Below are 19820 nucleotides of genomic sequence, written 5' to 3'. Positions count from 1 at the left end.
TAATTTCCACTAATTGATCGTTTCTTTATTTCATTTATTAAACACAAGTAATTTCCCCTATGTTGTCCTTGGTGTCAGTGTTTGTTGGCTTCTGATGAAATGACTAAAACAAATCGGGTCCCTCTGCTAACCCCCTTTCTTATCATTTATATATATATATATATATATATATATATATACACATATAATTTAATTTTTATTTACAAATACGGCAGGCCCTATTCGGGCCCAAGCAGGAGTGGATACATACAGCAACGCAAATTACAACTGTCAATAAGCAATTAAGAACACAACAAAAACATGTTCATACATCATTGTAACACCATACGTAACAGGAATAAACATGAGCATACAACAGTGCAATGCATAAACAAAATAACAATGAAAAAGCGTAACGAAAAAGCAACTGCTATCATTGCGACAATGTTAGAGGTCAAAGAAAAGGTTATTTGAAAGCTGAACGAACGATTCTGCTGTATTAGTGTTAACTACTTCTTCGGGTAATTTATTCCATAGTGAAATTGCATGGGGAAAAGGAGAATATTGATGGACGTTAAGATTACTAAATGGTTGCCTAATTGTTTTGTTGTGGTTTGTACGAGTAGACCGCATGGGGGCTCAGGACTGCCATCGAAGCTCTCGAGAAAGGGACGCGGTGATTTTTACGTCACCGCTTTCGCCACACAAATTTTAGTTCAGGTAGCATGGCGTCACAGAGTGCAGAGGCCTGCCATCTAGGAGCTGGGCCCATGCGAACACGTGCAACCACTAATCCTGCGAATTTCCTGCAGAACTTTCACAGCGTTGCACGCTAGTTATGTTGCTGAGTATAGCTCGACAAATTGAAGCCGACTTAACTGTGTCTGGTTTCACTGAAGTAATGAATGAGAAGAAAGGGGCTTAACCGAGGGGCCCGTTTTTTATTAGTCATGTCATAACAAGTAAAGCAGTACTATGTAAAGCAGCAGTAAGTAAAGCTTCACTAAAGTGAAGCAGCTATGCAAGGTCGAGTTCTTCAACGAATTTTTTCACCTTGAGCATTGCATGTTCCTTTTTTTCGCTATGAATATGCGCAGATTGGCTTTCTAGCAAAAACAAAAAAAAGCATCCCGTTGCAATGTCGGTGCAGCCAGGTACACTCACTTCTCTCGAAAGCGCTGGTTCGGCGAGCACGTGAGTCCGCATGCACGTGCCGACGCCGACTGACGCGAATGCACATGCGCAAGTTGGCCTTCCCAGAAAAACAGATAGATAAGCCTACAGCCCTTTACAATATTGGCCCACCTAGGTCGAATGACTTCTCTGGAAAGCGCTGCTGAGGGTTAGAAAGTGTGCTTCTAATGACGGGTCTCAAACCATTTGCGGAGGTGTTGAAAGATGGGGGGCCAGAAGACAAAGTTCAGAAATATCGCGTTAAATACAGACCCATCACCGATCAACGTCGCTCATTAGCTTTAGGCCTGGAACATTCGGAACAATGTCATTTTTTTATACTGCAGCAAAATTTATTTTGACAAAAAATTTTTATTTCATTTCTACTACGAACCGATTCGTGGCCGATCCTGCACAGTGGATTGGGCCGTTTCGCTAAGGAACGACCAACCATCCAAATATAGCATTATTTCAGAGAGGTCTGTCCTCGATTCTGCTACAAGATATATGCAAAATCTGCTAAAATATTCGTGGCATCTTAATATCGTCCCGAAATGTACACTGAGGCTTTTGGGAGAGTTAGAACTTTTCGTGCGCGGCCATCAATAGCTACATTCTTTAGATTGTAATATTGAAATAACTTAATTTGAAATTATATGAATGCCAATGTGCTTTATGGCACGTTTGTAGACCGATATCTCGAAGATAGCGCTACCCTTTCAGGATTTATGAGAGATAAACATTGCATTTTGCTTCTTACAGTCTCAACCCTGCAGCTGCCGCAAACAAGGTAGCGCCCATTCCGGCCATATTCTCATGTGGGCGTAACCCACTCCCACTTCCTCTGTGTCCGGTGCACGTCCTTCACGAGTTACATGCGGGACTAGGGACTAAAAAGAACCCGAGCTATCTCGGTGCCATTCGCTTTTATGGCCAGGCTTATAGGTCTATACTCACAGCCTCAGCCACTGCCAGCTTCAATAGAACATTCCCAGCTTCCTTTGGTTTTCTCAAGCACTGTTTCCCGCCTACATTTTTTTGTCCGCTCATTTGCGCGTATTTACGAGTGATTTTAACGTGGCAGTGTCATTCATATACTCTGTTTTTGTGAGAATACTGTGACCTTTATTGTGTAGTTGAAAGGTCCGTCGAAGGGTTTTATCTTGAAAGATTTTTCCACTCTTACCACCATGCGTTGAGGCTGCTATACTACGTTACGAATTTCCACTCCTGAGCCCTTATAGTAAACGGTGACTTCCTGGTTGAAAGATAGATGCTTGATACTATACGCGTTGCGATTGGGTAGAAATGCTATGGTTGTATAAGGTGCCATAGTTTCACACGCAAAGCAAGAAGAACCATCAGAAACAGCTAGACCTATATACGTATCAACGCGCTTGAAGGAAAACAACGCAGCTCTCATCGTGCAGCAAATTATGTAGCTCCAATGATTATTGCCTTCCTTAGATGAATTCAAACGAGTTCCAGCAAGGCCCACATCAGAGAGAAATTTACTCCACCACAGGCTGCAGCTATCTCGCCAGCTGGCCGGTATACAGGGGGAGCCACTAGCGCAAGTAGACAGACTTGAACATAATAAAAGAAGCGTCGGCTAACAAAAAGACAAGAAGAAGAGACAAAACGGAAGGCCTATATGTAGAGATTTCTCGCAAAGATAAAGCCGCCGCGCAGGCAACAGATAACGTTGGCACTGGAAATCGCCGCGAGGCAGCATACGACAGCCTGGAAAAGCCGATGATTGCTGCCAATATTAGCAAACACCACTGTGTCAAACCAGCATCCGAGGAAAACGGAAGTATTACGCGAGCTGATCGTCGGCAGTTATTAGCGGTGCATTCAATGGCACAGGCACAGAGATACGCGCCAAGACGAAGCCTGAGGCGAAAATGATACACGAGCAAGGAGATCTAAATTACTCTGCATTGCAGGAATTTGCATCAAACGTGCCCTTCGGACGTGTGAAAATTAGCCGACATAAGTGCAAAATTGTAAAACGTGTCGCATTATCATCGTAAGTTTGCAATTAGTATACACTCGTATCTGATGTTCCGTGTACCGCTTTTACTCTTGTAAGACTCACACATTTTTTTTTAATGACTCGCTCGATGCGGACATTACACGACGCAGGAATAATGGCTGCTCACTGAAACCACAGAGTGCGCTCAAACTGCTACGCAACGTAACGCAACCACTGGCGGTCTACTAAGAGCTCATTTACAGTCGCCGAACAATTTTGTGGATACAGAGAATGCCGTAAAAATGTGCAAATATGTGACCAGTTCGAAAAATCAAATTTTTATGGTAAGATTGATTTATTTGTTTTCAGGGCGCTAGCACAGCGGAAAAATCGTTTACATAACGTTGCTCAGTGTTGCGCTTTATTAAAAAAAACTACTTAAAATTTTGTGATGGCTGCGGGTGCGTCTCGCGTTCACCCATCGCGGAGCTGAACGTGATCCGAGGTCCGCCGTGTATTGCAGGCGGCGCGCGTAGTCAGTTTATGCTAAGTTTATGTTATGCCCTGGCACGCGCCAAATCAGCGGGGAGCTTTGCGGGCTTTATTCCCACACGTGGGCTTACGCTGGTCCGTCCGCGGTATATGTGCGCACACACACGAACTTGCTCGGCGTTTGCGGCCGTTGTCGGCTGAACACCGCGCGGACCCGCACTCCGCAGCACAGATGTGGCCGCCAAAAAGTCCGTGCACGTGATCTCACAATAAATCATCGATGTAGCGCACTGGCATACCGATATATTTCAAGGTCGAACTTCCTCCAACGGCTTGCCGCCCCTCACACTCCAGCAAGGCCTCACCAGTGCCGCTTCGTTAGGGTCTGCGACGAAATTTGCGATGTGAGAAATATTGCCCTCTAGTAGCGGCTTGCGGAAGCTAACCATAGCCGCGGGATCTGCGTGATGATTAGTAAAACTTCGTCCAAATTCTCACACTCTGAAGTGGGCACTCTTTGGCCATACCTGGCCTTTACGCCGCTGAACAACACACACTCCAAAGTGGAGGGGAGGGGGTGAGGGAAGGGGGCTTACACGAGGAAATATGGTATTGAAAGTATACTGCAAATATAAAAAGGCTACGCCCGTCAAGTTGTGAGACAAAGATGCTGGATTCCTTTGTGCGTGCTCTCTTGTTACCACCCGACAAAACCCCTAATTTGGGGTATTTGAGGTATCAAAAATTAAACAAATATAATGTTCTTTTTTTTGGTATGATAAAGCATTTTGGTAAAACTAAAGTGGTAATTATAAAAACAACTTCGACCACACGCTAAAAACACTTTTGCAGATGTACCAAAGTGAGAGACTGCATGGTACATCAAACATAGCGAAGCTGTATACGAGGCAGTTTTCGCCCCGTACAGAACTTCCGGAGATTTCTTGTCACTGCGCGAAATGTATCCATGCCTTTGCAATTGCTTCAGTGTGGACTGCGCAATGAATTCCCCATATTTGATGTTAGTGCTTTTATATGGTCATATTTGCAATGTAAGCGAAGACTCTCAAACGACCGCTTTGTGGTTCCTAAGCAGATTTTGTTGCTTCCTTGTTCGGCGGCTGACGCTTGACACCTAGCACGCTGCCGCACAGAAAATTCGTTCCAGAACTCCCTGTGACAGCTTCGCTACGCGCGCGCGCGCACGCACGCACGCACACGCGCACACAAACACACACACGCACGCACACACACACACACACACACACATAAACAAAACTTTTATTAGACAATTGAACCACCATTTGATTATGAGGCGCGTAGTAGTGGGGGACATCACCACGGTATCTTCAACGTGCCCCTAATGCACGGGGCACGGCCGTTTTTGCATTTCGCCCCCACCGAAATGCGACCGCCGCGGACGGTATTCGATCGCGCGACCTCGTGCTTAACAGCGCAATGCCATAGCCGCCAAGTCATCGCGGTGGGCAGCTACAAAAGAAAAGGATAGGCGAGATACGATATGCGATAGACGTCGTTATATAACACGAGACATTGAGCGTGTAGTCTGTTTAATGTGCCATTAAACGATTCTATGACGGCATCAGCATTCGTCCCTAAAAAAGAATAATAATAATGTACTAGTATCGTCTGCATAATATGCGCATTGTACTGAGCTCTCTATGCTTATAATATCATTTATAAAAATAATAAAGAGAACTACCCCGAGTATATGCAGCCTTGAGGCACACCATATTTTTTTTCTAGAGCAGACAGTTCTTTCTTTATGGACGTGCTTCCCGCATCGACCGGTCAAGTAACTTGCAAATAACTCTAAGACAACATCACGAATTCCGTGGCAATTTATTTTTTGCAGCAACGTTGCATGCTTCATTGTATCGAAGGCCTTGAAAAAAATTGCGTTAATTTCTGAAGTTATTCTTTTGCCTATGTATTGTTTCGGATTAGTTCTTTTTAATAAAGTAACGCGCATGGTGTTGAAAGACCAGGTCCAGACCACCTCTGCGATGGCGTTATAACCGAGTGTTTTGAGGAAAAGTTTGGCAATCTAGTGAATAAAATCTGCTGCAGTCCTTTTGATAATATCGACAGTATTGAAATTGGCCTATAGTAACTCAAATAATATTTCTCACCTCCCTCGTATATTACGGTAATCTTGGCAGTCTTCATAGGCTCTGGAAGTAGTCTTCATACGCTTAAGGAAATATATGTGTTTTGATACAAAATAAGCATGTCGATAGCAAAAATAATTGGCTGTAGTTTTAAACCGCCTATGTCCTTACTCTTGCTTACCTTAAATAGTCTAAACATGTTTATTATCTCGTGTTCATTTGTTGGCACAACAAATAGGGAATTCTGCATGGTAGGTAGTTTAGAGCCTCGTCATCACTTGTGCTCTCAACTAGTGCAGTAAAATGCTTAATGAGCTTGTTAGCCAATTCTTCATCTTTGCACACTTGATTGCCTATTACGAGGTCATCAATATTGTTTTCTGGTTGCCCGGCAGATAATAGAGCACTAAGCTTGTTCCATATTTCTTTCACATTTATAACACCATCAAAGATTCTGAAATAATAATTCTGTTTCGCTTGCCTATGAGTTTTTTTTTTTCAAATTATTTCGATACTTCTTGGACTCTCGAAGGCAACTGAGTCGAAGACATTATAAAGCCTTTTTTTTTTATCAGTTTGAGTATCAAAGCATTCATCCGTAGCTTACGGGCATGATTAGGTTTTATTCAGAGTTCTTATAAGGAAACTCTTTCTGATGTGCGAAGCACCCGATCTCTACAAAACGGTTTTATGCTAGGTCAAGCGAGAATAAGGACAATACATTCTCTTAGTCTATTGAGAAAATTTCCTATCGGAAAGATAATAGTGAATGGGAATTAGATTGTTGAAATTTGGTCTGCGGCAAAGCTTTTTCCTTTTCTTTGAGATGCCTAGCCAAAAGAAGGTGTATGGGTAGGTGATCACTGATTGCCGTGCCAGTGATCACCAGAATGTATCTTGTCAGGTTTCTTCGAAAAAAGTCTATGAGCGTTGCACTTGACGTAATTCTGATCGGAGTTGAAATCGCATTAAACATGAAATTTCGAACAAAAAAAATGCAGAAAACTTGGAGAGCTTGCTTGTGTTCTCTAATATATCGACATTTATGTGAGCACCCTTGACTAATGCGCGCTCTAGATGGCTAATAAATGCGAAGTAGTTTTCTAGAAATCTCAAGAAAGTATCGATATTTCCGTCGGGTGGCCTCTGCACTACACCAAACACAGACTTCCTGCACCTTAAGGAAAGTATTTCGATGTCTATTGAACAGGGTGACCAATCGGCGAGACACTCGTAACTAATCCCATTCTTAACGTACAGGCAGACACTACCTTCTCTTTTCCCTCTGTTAACACCAATTAAATTATATTCCTCAATGTGTATAAGATCTGCATTAGTACACCAGCAAGTTTCCGTTGCCGTAATAACTTAAAACCCGAAATTAATTTTTCAATGAGAGCAAGCAGGTTCTTTATGCAGTCAGGCAGGCTGATTGTATGTTTATGTGTACAAATATTAACGGTTGATTGCAGTGGTCTACTGCAAGTTAATTTAGTGTTGTCTGGCTTACATACATCGCATTCATGTTGACATTCATAGATGTAGCTTACGAAAAATGCGAAACAAACTTGTTTCAGCAAAAGTTCGTTAGCATTGACCAGTAACAACAAACAATATTAAAGCCTACATGCATATAGAAAGCACGCGGTATACAGAGTAACTGTTTAACACCACTCCGATTTCGGCATACAACACTTATAAATGAAATAGCACAGTATGCACAAACAAGCAAAATATCATGCAACCTTTGAACACAGCACGGACAGCCAAACACAGCCAAAGCACGCACAGGGTTTATAACAGCACATCTCGAACCTTAAAATATAACAGTAAGTAAACGCAAGAAAACGTAAAACGAAAAAACAATCAGTAAGATCAGGAGAAACGCACAAATCACAATACACGTAGCATTTATGTTAAGCATGCGTTCCTTCGAACGTGTATGGTCAATAAACTCTATGGGTTTGCTTTTTTGTTCTCATATTCGAGGAACACTAACATAGTGTCAAAAGAAGAAATTCTATTGCGACGCCTATATATGCTTAAATATCTTCCTGCTAGTCAGCAACATCAATGACGTGCAGGGCAGGAGATCTTTTTGTTTTTCCCATTAGTATTTTACCCTGCGACACCTACACGAATTCCCACATTTTCTCTCGCCTTACCTGTCGGGATTTGCGCAGGATAACTTTATTTTCAAGGCAAAGGTGTTCTTTTACATACAGTCGCCCGGAAAAGCTTACGGACCACGCGATCGCGTGGCCAACAACCTCTTCGTGACACTTCCGTTACGTCAGCTGCAATCGACAGAAGTGCTATACCCAATTCCTCCCTTAGCCGATGGCTTCTCTATTTTCGCACTCGGCACAAATGTTTTATTTTTGTTTTCAACGCCACGTGCTCTTCGGCAGCCATGGCTACGAGCTTCTGTCTCGTGATCAGTATATCAATATAACTGTTATCAATTGCGTGCTCTTCGGCAGGCATCAGTTTGATTTACGGGTTGCGACGATGGCTATTTTTTTATTGGCCGTTGTTATTTGCTGCTTTGACCATTTGTTTTGATCACGCTTTGGTGTTTTGCAGACAGCGCTAGCATGAGTGCTGCGGCACTGTTAGCGAAGCATAAATTCTGGGCCCAAAACCACGTTACTACAGCACGCCGCCATGGGGGATTCCAGAGATTTTGACACCACTCGGGTATTTCTGCATATCGTCCCTATCGCAATGCGACAGTGGCGGCCATGATTTGATGGCATGTCCACGGGTTTACCAGCGGAAGGCTCAAGTCCCCGAGCTACCACCGCGGTTGCCGTTAAAGAAAGAGAGAGAGAGAGACGAATAATCGGGTGCAATGACTCTCTGTACAAATTTATTCATAGCACCTATACAAATACGTCACGGGGCATGTAGAAAATTCAGGTATGATGTGAGGTGTCCGCCGTCTTCGACCAACTGATTAATGCGTGTTGGCATCGACTCTCAGAGAGAGTTCATAATATCCTGTCGAGGACGCAGGGTCTCCCAATCTTGTGCGATCGCCTGCCAACGCATCCGCAGTGCGGCCGTTGTTGACTAGTGTCGATAGGCGTTGTTTCAGCGTGCCCTACACATTTTCTATAGGATTCTAGTCGGGGTCACACGGAGGCCACTCAAGCTGGCGCACAGCAAGTTCTTGGAGCAATGCGCTGACAAAACGTGCTTCATGTACCGGGCTGCGGTCGCGATCGAAAAGGGAGCTACCGTGGTTCGTCCAGCGCATATGGAGTGTCTGGTGATGACTTCGCAGTACCGCGACGCGACGCCTTAAAGGGCCCTTCATGACGCATAAGGGGACCAACGCCATCTTAGCTCGCTTCAGGAACATGGTCCACTGGAGGCAACACTGTGCGTGTATTCAGCCATTAATCAGCAGGAAAAGGCATAAAATTATATTAGAGTAACGTGTCCAATATGTCAGAGATTGGTCTTGTGTACGAACTGCATATGGATACAGCTACAACAAAACTCGCAATGAAATCAGTGCGCACATCATCATATCGCCGTAGAAAGTCACAATGGCAGCTTCGCAAAATCATAACTATGACAGAACACTTATAGCAATGTTGTAAAATTGCTACAACTACAGAAAAACCCAGTGAACTATAGAAGGCAGTTTTACGAGAAATTTATTTGCGATGCAAAACTTTCGGGTGTTCTGCAAATATACGTATGCATAAATTATTCATAAATAATCAGCTTACCCGCAGTTCCGTGGACGCCAAACCCGCTGTAGGTAGTCTCAGCGAGTGGAAAAAATCGATTTGTCTTTGGAGACGCCTTCGCCGTATTCTTCTGCTGTCCGATTTTTATGCTTTGTACTGTTTTCATGCTCACTGATGTACCCACTCCTGCTTGGGCGCGGAAGGTGTCTGCAGTATCTGTAAATAAATAAATAACAGCACTAGCAAACATACGCCTTCCTAGCAGTTGCCTGTTTGAGAGTCTGGGCTTCTGAGCTGCTCTGAAACAGTGTAGCCCAAGTGCAGTCCGCCTTCTTATTGTGTCGGACGATACCGTGAGCGAGAGCACTTCACAGATACCCTTCGCGCTTTGAAAGGGATCAACCACGGCTGCGGTTGTAATCGGGCGGTCCTCGTCCCCAGTCGTGGCCCTTGGACGCCCACTGCACTCGGCATCTGTGAAGCTACCGTCTTCGCGGAACGCTTAGATTATCCGGTCCACAGCAGTTCGACTCCCATTGGTTCGGCGGCAAGTTTGCCACTGAGGTACGCCTTTTATCAATAAACGCAAATGTGTATTCGTGCATCTAATGGACCTCGAGGTGCCATATTCCCTTCTTACTAATCCATGTGACTAGTAGGTCTATTTACATCAATATTTGGGCCAATATGGAATTTTTGTGTGGCCTAATGCCACTCTGCGACACATCACGCTACTTGTACGCTGATGTGTCTACCATGCGTAAGGGAAATTTCGTGCCTGCATCCATCCTTATTTTTTTCTTTTTGATAACGGTAACACGTAGCTTCTGCTTTTCTCTTTCCGTGGGCAGAGGGCCAACGCTCTTTGAAGCCAAGAGGCCGTCAAAACACGCAGTAGTAGTAAACGTTGTGTAACAAATAAGTGTCGTCGCACAACCTGATAACTACCCACCGGCGTACCGCTCAAGGCACGCCGTAATGCCGTGATTGGTGCTATCAAACTCGAAGAGTGATGGCCTTACAGCAGCCGAGTGCTTTGCGTGAAAACAAACTAACACCGCGCTGCGCGGCAATTGAAAAACGACGTGTCAGCGAATAAGAAGAAGACCCGTTTCCGGCATAGCGCTGCGGTCAACGGCAGGAGGCTCACAGTTATAGGCGGCGCACAAGGTGACGCGGCAAGCAGTTTGGCATGCGCTCGCGTGGTCCGCAAATTTTGCGGCCGACTGTTGCACTGGCTCATCTATTCTAAGACTTACTTCATTTTTGTTCAAGTTTCATTACTGCTGCCGGGAACTTGTCACGGGTATTTCGCGTGAGAAGTTTCGCTACGATATTGGGCTTTTGCTTGACTTCCGATGGCCCGCGATGTACGATGTCGATGCCATGAGCGTTGACTTTAGCACCCAAGCATTATCCTCTGCTCTTTTCTTTAGGCCTTCATTTCGAACTTGGGCAAACCCTTTAATTCGATGTTCATGTTTGTGGATTATTGCTTGAGTTCCACAATTTCTATCTTAGGCTTTCAGTTCTCTCCATAGCTGTTCATTCTCTTTGCGACGTCGCTAATTTACAGATTTCATACATGTTAATACTTTACGAAACACCTCGACAACTTTTCTGAAAGTCCTTACTCCTTCATTCATGAAACCAATTGAATTTCGGATGCCTGCAGGTTCGTTGTGTATTCCGGTTCCCGAAGTTCCAAACTTAGTTATGTCACTCCTAAGATCAGTTGCGAATGTACCAAGCCCCGAAATTAATTCATTCAAAACTTCTACTACATTTTTGATCAATGCTGGTGAGCTGCTTTTCTGCAAGGACCCTTGAAACATTGTTCAAGCTACTCGAGTTAATTTTGCTCGTGACCCGAAGAAAAAACGCAACAAAGAAAATTAACCAGCCGTGGTTGCTTAGTGACTGCTTTGGTGTTACGCTGCTAAGCATGAGGTCGCGGGGTGAAATCCCCACCACGGCAACCACACTTCGGTAGGGACGAGATGCAAAAACACCCATGTACATAGATTTAGGTGCACGTTAAAGAACGCCAGGTGGTTAAAATTATTCCAGAGTCGCCCACTTCAGTGCGGCTCATAATCAGATCGTGGTTTTGGCGCGTAAAAGCCTATAATTTTAGTTTAAAATGATTTTGCCTGCGCGAGTAACAAACCAAACCACGAGTAACAACCCAACAGTACAGGACACTTGCAACACTGAAAAACGGCCATCTCGGCAGCAACAGCAACGACCCCAGCTAGTGCGCACTCTTACATAAATGAGATATTCAAACCAACCTCCAAAATTTCAGAAGAGCTGATTAGTTGTCCCGCCACCATCGCCGCTGCTGCCAGAAAGAAAAAAAGACAGCGAAACAGAAGGTACCACCCCTCGAGATATAGGCGATAGCAGCAACCACAGGAAGAAGCTTGCAAATGGCACGGGTAGATGGCGCGCTCGGAGTCCTCCACGTAAAGCCCCTCAATTTTTCAAAAGTAGCGCCATTCTTAGATCTTTCCGCCACCCCGCTCACCCTAGCGTGTCCTCCTCCACGCCTCCTGTTGCCCCAGCCTCCTCCGCTCCCTCATTGGCCAATCTTTGTCTAGTGGAAGCAGGCGCCGCGTTCATGCATCTTTTCTTTCCAGCGCGGAGCAGGCGCCGTGCTTTTGTATATTTTTTTTTCTTTCCAGCGCGCGCCGACCTCCCTTGTTGGGCCTGCGCGACGAAAGTACGACAGGTGGACTGACGGAGTGCGTTAGCGTAATAGAATGTGTAGGGCCGAGAACTTAATTGCGATGCCATGTTGCTGCGCCTTCGGTTGCCGCAATAGACAGCGAGGGCAAAAAGCTTTTTGCTTTGCCGTCCGGCGGGCGCAACGCAAAAAGAAGTGTGGATTCGCAGGATCGGGCGGGCTGACTTCGAGGAAGTGGCAAAGAACGCACCGCTTAGTGAAGTAAGGGCCACGGCTACTCACAACCTCTTATTTTGAGCCTATTTCACGCCTACCGCTTCGAAAAAGTGTGTGTTCATGCTCTGCGTGGTTTTCAGCGCGTTGTTTGACTTTCTTTCTTCGAATATGCTCTCTTTGTTTCATGTAGTTTCGTCTTGCGATGAAATGCACGCATCTGCAGCGGGCCTGTGACATAAAAGCGACTTTATTCAGGGTGTGTTTTGAGCTCCACCAGAAGTTAGCACATTCTCGACGCTTTTGCAAGGCTCAATATGACTTACGATGCAGTCTTTTAGCTTCGAATGTACGCCCACATGTATTGATTTGGTTTGTGGTGATTAGCGTTTTTAACGTACCGAAGCGACTAAAGCTAGGATGCAGGTCGTAGTGGATGGCTCCGGATAACTTTATCTAGCTCGCCTGGGGATGTTTAACGTGCACTTTGATCGTAGAGTCGTAGGTGGGCCGGTAAATTCCTTGTTGGCGTTTCATAATACTCGCGCGGGCGCGCTAGCGCTGCTTTAGAAGTTGGCGCATCGGCCTGATTGTATTTCTTCAATAAGTTTTATTTACTAGTTGTAACACATTGCCATTATTTCGTATTAATGACGGCGCCTCCAGGGCACCAAAGCGGCAACGGGAACACCAAAGCTAGAACCAGGGCTTGATGGGGCTCGCCGAAGCCTCTGCATGCCAAGTGGGTATAAGATCGCGGACAGCCAATTTTGTATGCGCACACTCCCTGCGACGCCTACATTATTGTAATGTCACGTGCTCTTCAGAGGCCTCCGTTAGCCATTACATGTGGTCTCCTGGAGCAGTACTTCTAAAAAAAAAAAAACAATATATCGTCACGATTACCAAAGCACCCCGCAATGAAAACAAACGGCCCTGTTGTCAGGCATTGCTAACCGCACACAGCTATACCGGCTGCGTGCGGTCAGCAATCTCTCACGCGCCGGCCGAACAAAAGTATCCTGCAGGTACGTAAATGAACCTACGAAACCACGTACACATAATTTCACGCTGTCAACACCTGAAACTTTGGTAATTACGCGCGTGTTTGAGTACACCGCGTGCTTGCGTCGTGTTTCAGCAACACGAACTCTCAACGTCGCGCGCTTTACGCCTTAAATACGCATTGAATAATGGTCCTTTTCTCTATTTCTTCCGCAATTCGAACACGAAATTCTAAAATCCAGTTACCGACTGACGAAGAAAGATCTCGATTGAAAAAACTGCTCCGCAGGGCTCGAACGAACTTTTCTGCGGATTTCCTCCAGTAGCGTGTTAGCCGTCGTCTGCTACAGCAGGCCCACCACCGGCGGCGCCACCGTCGAGGCCGCGCCGAGCGGAGGAGGAGGGAAGTGAATGGCGCTACTTTGGGAGATTGAGGGGTTTTACGTCCACGTTAGTGGAAACCAGCAAGCACCGCACACTGCGAAGTCGCAGATGAGCTGATTAGTAGCCGTCCACCCTGCCGTCGCCGCTACTGTCAGAGTCCACGAGTGGCACACGAAACAAGCATTCTAGAAGACGCCTGAAAAAATTTCATTTGCAACCACTGTCTTAAAATTACACTGCAGTTACCCTATAGCACAATTCTCAGTATTCTCCCGACTAAGCTGCAAACTAATTTGCTGTAGCAAGAAAATCTTGTTGGGGCATTTCTGTCGCGGCATCTTTGCGGCATTTTTTCGCCATTTGCAACCTTTGCCATGGGCAATCTGTGAGGTTGTATTTGAGAATGGCGCATTCAAAATTATTGTAGAACTGACACGGAAACATCAGTAAATATGGTCACAGTGTAATGACTTATGCAGTTCTCTACTCGAGAACGTGTACGAACGCGACTGCTCACAACGGAACCGTGGAACACACCCTAGTGGAAGTGCTACCTGAGAAGAAGACACACCAAAGATTATACGTACTATGCTTATATGGTCCACCCATGGATCCATTATCCGACTTTGTAAACTTCATCACGCAAGCCAGAAGACTATCTAAAGGCCATAAACTCGTAACAATGGGGGATTTTAATGCCCGCCCCTCCCCCACCCAGCATAGGGTTACTAGCACACGGCCAATAAAGGAGCGCGAGTGGACGATTCGGCGCAACAGAATCACCTCACCCTCTGGAATGGTCCTAAACAAACGGCTCGAATAGGCAAACAGTGTGTCCAGGGATACAAATCCCGGCCTCACCTTTACAATAGGAATATCCAAGGCGGAATGGACCCGACTGGAAGACAATCTCGGCAACGACCACCACATCCTTCAGTTTGAAATCCTGCACCGTAAGAAGCCGAGGAGAACCGGAACGGCAAGACTGACGGATTGGAATGCCTAACGAGAACATGACATAGAAGAAAGCATCGAAAATATTGAAGAGTGGCTCACCAAAGTGGACAAGACGGCGGAGAAGCACACTAAAGTCATCCAACTCACGATTGACCCTCCCTTCCTACATCTTTGGTATGCCAGAAGAGGACTACTAAGGCGGTGGAAAAAGATGAAACTTAACCACAAACTGCAGAGACGGATCGCTCACCTAATAAAGCAAGCATATGAATACGGAGGTGAACTCAGCAGGCAGAACTGGCATAAGCAGTGCGACCAACTTCAAGGGACACTCAGCACGAAGAAGACCTGGCATATACTGCAAGCCCTTCTAGCTACCACCAGAACTAAGACCAAGCAAAGATATTACCTCAAGAAAATCATTAACGGTTAGCGGCCATCCAGGAACTGAGAAACAAATTCTCGAAGAAATCAAGCGTAAACGTGTCGGACATTATGCCCTCAATGTTACCGTTCCCCGACCGTACAAAGGCGAACCAAATCTCACCCTCGACAGCCCTTTCACGCTTCCTGTACTCCATGCCACCCTTGCCAAATTGACACGTAACACATCGCCAGGAAATGACAAGGTGACCAACAAGATCCTACGAAACCTCCCAGACAAGGCCCTAAATGGACTCCTCGACTACATGAATAATTTCTGGGAAAAAAGGCTTGCTCACTGCAGAATGGAAGCACGCAGAAGTCATTATGATCCCAGAACACAACAAGCCACTACAAATCAGCAACCTACGGCTCATCTCCCTTACTCCCTGCGCTGGAAAGCTTCTCGAACACATGGTTCACGATCGCCTCACCACATACCTCGAAGACTCGGGGTTCACGCCCGCCACAAGACCTCTTGGAATACCTAGAACGCCACAAAAAGTTGTCTATTTTAACAATAGATGTAAAAGGAGCCTTCGATAATGTGAAGCATGAATGAATCCTCCAAAATCTCCAAGACACAAACTGCGGAATCCGGACCTACCAATACGTACACGACTTTCTCAAAGATCGCATGGCTACGGTGGGTATTGGCAACATCCGAAGCGAGAAGTTCGAAATGCCCCATAAAGGAACTCCACAAGGGTCAGTCATTTCACCTTTGCTGTTCAATCTCGCCATGATTAAGCTCCCACAACAACTCGATGGCATCGAAGATTTAAGCCAAGCAATATACGACGACGATATAACGTTATAGACAAAAGCGTCCACAACCGGCCAACAGCAAACTACCCTCCAAGAGGCAATCGATGAGATAGAACAGTACCTCTAAAAACGCGATCTCCAGTGTGCCCCCGAAAAAATCATAGCTACTTATACTCAAGGCAAGGACCCGGGGAAGACCACCAGCCTACGTCGCTCCAGAACCCAACGTCAGACTCAATGGAATCGATATCCCTCAAGTTGGCTCTCTCCGTGTCCTTGGCCTCACAATACATAAAGATGGTTCTGGCGCATCTACACTTCCGAAGCTTCAGAAGACCCTAAAACAAGTAACCCATCTCATTCGGCGTATAACCACCCAAAGAAGAGGACTTCAAGAGCAGGAAACCGTCCAATTAATCCAAGCACTCCTTATAAGCCGGATCACATATGACACCCCGTATCTACTCCTCAAGAAAGCTGAAATTGAAGAACTCAACGTCGTCAGAAAAGCAACCAAGAGCGCACTAGGACTCGCCAGTACGACCTCAACCACGACACTCCTCAAACTTGGCCTACATAACACCTGGGAAGAAATAAGCGAAGCGCACAGAGCCAGCCAACTGGAACACCTTAAGCTGACTCAAACAGGCAGAGCAGTACTTCGCAAACTCGCATAGAGCGAAAACTTTTCAGAAGACTTAGAAGCGAAAGCCCGATTGCCGCCACTTCTTCGTGACTCTATCTCAGTTGTTCCAATACCTCGCAACATTCACGCAACATACCACAAAGACAGAAGACAAGCGAGAGTTAGAGCGCTTAGGAAGAAATACTCAAAGAACCCCAACACGAGATATACAGACGCGGCAAAATACCCAGGTAGAAGAGCACAGACAATTACCGTGACCAACAACCGAGGGAAGGGGCTAATCGCTGCCACCATACCGGCCCAAAATCCAGAAATGGCGGAGTAAGTGGCCATCGTCCTCGGCATCGCCACATGCAAAGACACAGCAATCATCTTGAGCGACTCGCAAACGGCATGTACAAACCTACGAAAAGGCCAAATTTCTGCCGCAGCAGTGAAGATTCTGAAAGAAATAGCAAGACGCAAAGAACTACCCCAAACCTTCGTCGCATGGACCCCAGGCCACGAACACCTGGCGGGAAACGAAGCAGCACATGCTGTCACCCGAGAGCATACCAGCCAGGATATCCTGCAGCACGGTCTCCGGAAAGTGACGAGGGTGGTGGACATTCCCATCAACTACACCGTAATGTTGCAACATTATCGACTGGAAAGAAGACAATATCAGCTACCACATCCAAAATTAAGCAAGGAAGAAGCCACCAACCTCCGCAAACTACAAACGAATATGTATCCACAAGGAATTATCATGTATCGAATGCACCTCACCAAATTCTCATACCTATGTCGATATTGTGACGTACCAGACACGCTCCAACACAATGTGTTGGTGTACCCACACCACAAGAAAAACAATCAAGATGATGCCTCAGAACCGCTACTAGTGACCGAAGAAACGTGGGAGGCAATGTTAAAGGCACAGAGCCTGGAAGATCAGCGAAGTCTGGTGGACGGGGCCCGGGCTGCGGCATTAGCCAACGGCTTTCTGGACAAAGAGAGCCGCCCACCTAGCGCGAACAAAGAACACTTTCTCGCTGTTTTTTACACTAAACGTTCATTCCTCCTTCCCAATTTAGACAAGTTATTAGGTGTAATTTACATAATTGTGATATTGTGTTTTATTGCTGATTCACGCACTTGTGCAAGCTTGATATACGAGTTTGTTTTGTTTAAATTTTTCAATATTCAACGATTTCTGAAAAAAAGAAAGGCCGACCGAATAATTCAGAAACAGGCTTGATGCAGTGCCAGAAGTGTGACTTTTTTTTTATTGCGACAAACACTATCATATTCGGCGTAGTGCCTTTCTGAGACAACGGTTTCCCCATTACCATGTATTTCACTGGCGCCAGCGAGCTTAATCTTTCTGTCAAGCTGCAATTTCCGACTACTTTATGTTGCTTGTACCCTTGCTAGGCAATAAACGTGAGACGCGTGTACCTGGGCATCATTTATTAGAGCGGGAGCCAAATTCTCGACGACGATGCTTCCACTCTCGGTCGTGCCACCCCGAGATGGCCTTGACGTAGGGAAACGCATCGCCACAGACTCCGCGAAAGTCGTCCAGGGACACGTCCCAGATGCCAAGACAGGCTGCTCGGTGCTTGTAGAGCGCCATGCGCAGCAGGCGCTGAACGTTGCTCACGTCCAGGTAGCCCACCCACTGGTCGTCGCGAGCCACGTACGAGGCGAACGTGCCTTTCTCCGTGGTGAGCCACGTCTGGTTGCAGAACTCGTAGTAGGCCAACACACCGGGCTGGCGAGTGTACGGTCCGGGTTTCCCGGGCCCCGACGCGGCAGCGTGGATGACGTGGTGGCCCGACCTAAGCAGCGTGTAGCTCCTGGCGCCGACCGAAAGGACGAAGCAGAACTTGCGGAACAACTGCACGTTGCCCGCTCCGACCAGAGAGTGGCGCGTCTGCAAAACGTCCGTGAGCGGGTCGGGAAATGACGTCACCTTGGCCACTCTGTCGGCGGCACTTCGGTTTTTTGTGCCGTCTACGTCGCGCAAGACCCAGTTGCTGACGGCGAGGAACCGGTCGACATGACGGGCCAGTTCGGCGACGTTGAAGTACGCCTGGCGAAGCTCTTCGTTGTTGGGAACGGCGACGAACAGCTCCGCCTTGGCGCCCAAGGAGTCGCGAAGGGCTGCAGCTACGACAAGCAGCTTCTTCCTGAACCACGACGCACTGCTGCTCGTCTCGTCTTGGCGCTGCACGGGCATCTTCCACTGGAGGACGACGCCATCATAGTCATGCTGGCGGAGCCATGACGCGACGTGCCGCGCAAACGTAACGACGTCCGGCTTGTGATTCGACATGTGGCCAAAAGCATTTGAGTCGCCAATGTCTTCGCCGATCCCCACCATCACGGTCACGTGTCGGTAGCGGCTCTTCAGCCTCGCAAACTTAGTAAAGCCACCTCGCTCGACGTCAAATACGGGATCTTTCGCTACGAGCTCGAAATCTTCGCTGACTCCTACCGAGTCGTAGATTATGTGGCTGCAATAAGGTACGGGAATGTGCCCTGTACGAAACGACATAGGTTCGTCTCGCTTGTAACTTGTGTGGTTGAAGTAGCAGACGACGTCGTATGACGGACTGCTGTCAACATCAAAGCTGAATGTCTCTTCCGTAGTAGTTCCCGTGTATGACGTTGTTTGGTCGGCGGCCTCCATGCTTAAATTTGTCATTGCAGCGCTCGTCGTAACTTGAACTGTGCTACTTGTATTACTAGTGGTTGCGTCCTCGGAAATATAATTCGTGCTTGTATTCCCTGTTGTCTCCATGGCTGTTGGAAGCGTCGACTCTAAAGTCGCATCATCTGGTGTGTGCTCGGTCGAGGTTCTCAAGGAAGCAGTTGTCATCTGGTTTGCATCTTCTTCGCGAGTGTAAGACATGCTTCTATATCTGTGAGTAGTTCTGGCTCTGTGAATGGGGTGCTCGGTGACCTTGGGATCTTGACTGAAACAAAACCACCGACACAACCCTTAGTTTAATGTAGTTGCCACGAATATACGCGTACTCTGCTGAACATCGTGATGAAGGAATCCATATGATTTTAGTCGTTTCTTATGCGAATTATCCAACGCAAACGCATAGAACCCACAAAAAAATAAAGCACTGAGTAAAAAAAAAATAGATTGGTTCTGAGCAAGGCGCGTGCATACATAATGTATCGGCCAAAGGAGTGGAGGGAATAAAGTGAAATTTTGGCAAACACTCTGTTCGTTAAAGTCACATTATCTTTTACTGTCCTCTGCCAACCAACAAACACG

At 46.4% G+C, this 19820-nt stretch overlaps 1 protein-coding gene and 1 long non-coding RNA gene across 4 annotated transcripts in view; both read right to left on the bottom strand.

Moving 5' to 3' along the window:
• Positions 1-11899, bottom strand: part of LOC135911957 (uncharacterized) — a 179166-nt gene extending 167267 nt beyond the window's left edge. For all 3 annotated transcript variants that reach the window (XR_010567525.2, XR_010567524.2, XR_010567523.2), the window contains exons 1-2: positions 11753-11899; positions 9498-9674 (exon numbers count right to left, since the gene is read on the bottom strand). This is a non-coding gene — a long non-coding RNA (uncharacterized lncRNA). The remainder of the gene's footprint in view (positions 1-9497; positions 9675-11752) is intronic.
• Positions 11900-17958: 6059 nt separating this feature from the next.
• Positions 17959-19820, bottom strand: part of LOC135911953 (chitinase-3-like protein 1) — a 205403-nt gene continuing 203541 nt past the window's right edge. Inside the window, exon 7 of the mRNA XM_065444307.2 lies at positions 17959-19506. Within this exon, the coding sequence (XP_065300379.1) occupies positions 17991-19506 (1516 nt within the window). The 3' untranslated portion in view covers positions 17959-17990. The remainder of the gene's footprint in view (positions 19507-19820) is intronic.

The sequence above is a fragment of the Dermacentor albipictus genome, chromosome 10, assembly GCF_038994185.2.
Source record: "Dermacentor albipictus isolate Rhodes 1998 colony chromosome 10, USDA_Dalb.pri_finalv2, whole genome shotgun sequence".
In the NCBI taxonomy this organism is placed as follows: domain Eukaryota; kingdom Metazoa; phylum Arthropoda; class Arachnida; order Ixodida; family Ixodidae; genus Dermacentor; species Dermacentor albipictus.
Note: the sequence above shows the minus strand (reverse complement) of the source record. Positions and strands in the feature narration are given on the sequence as shown.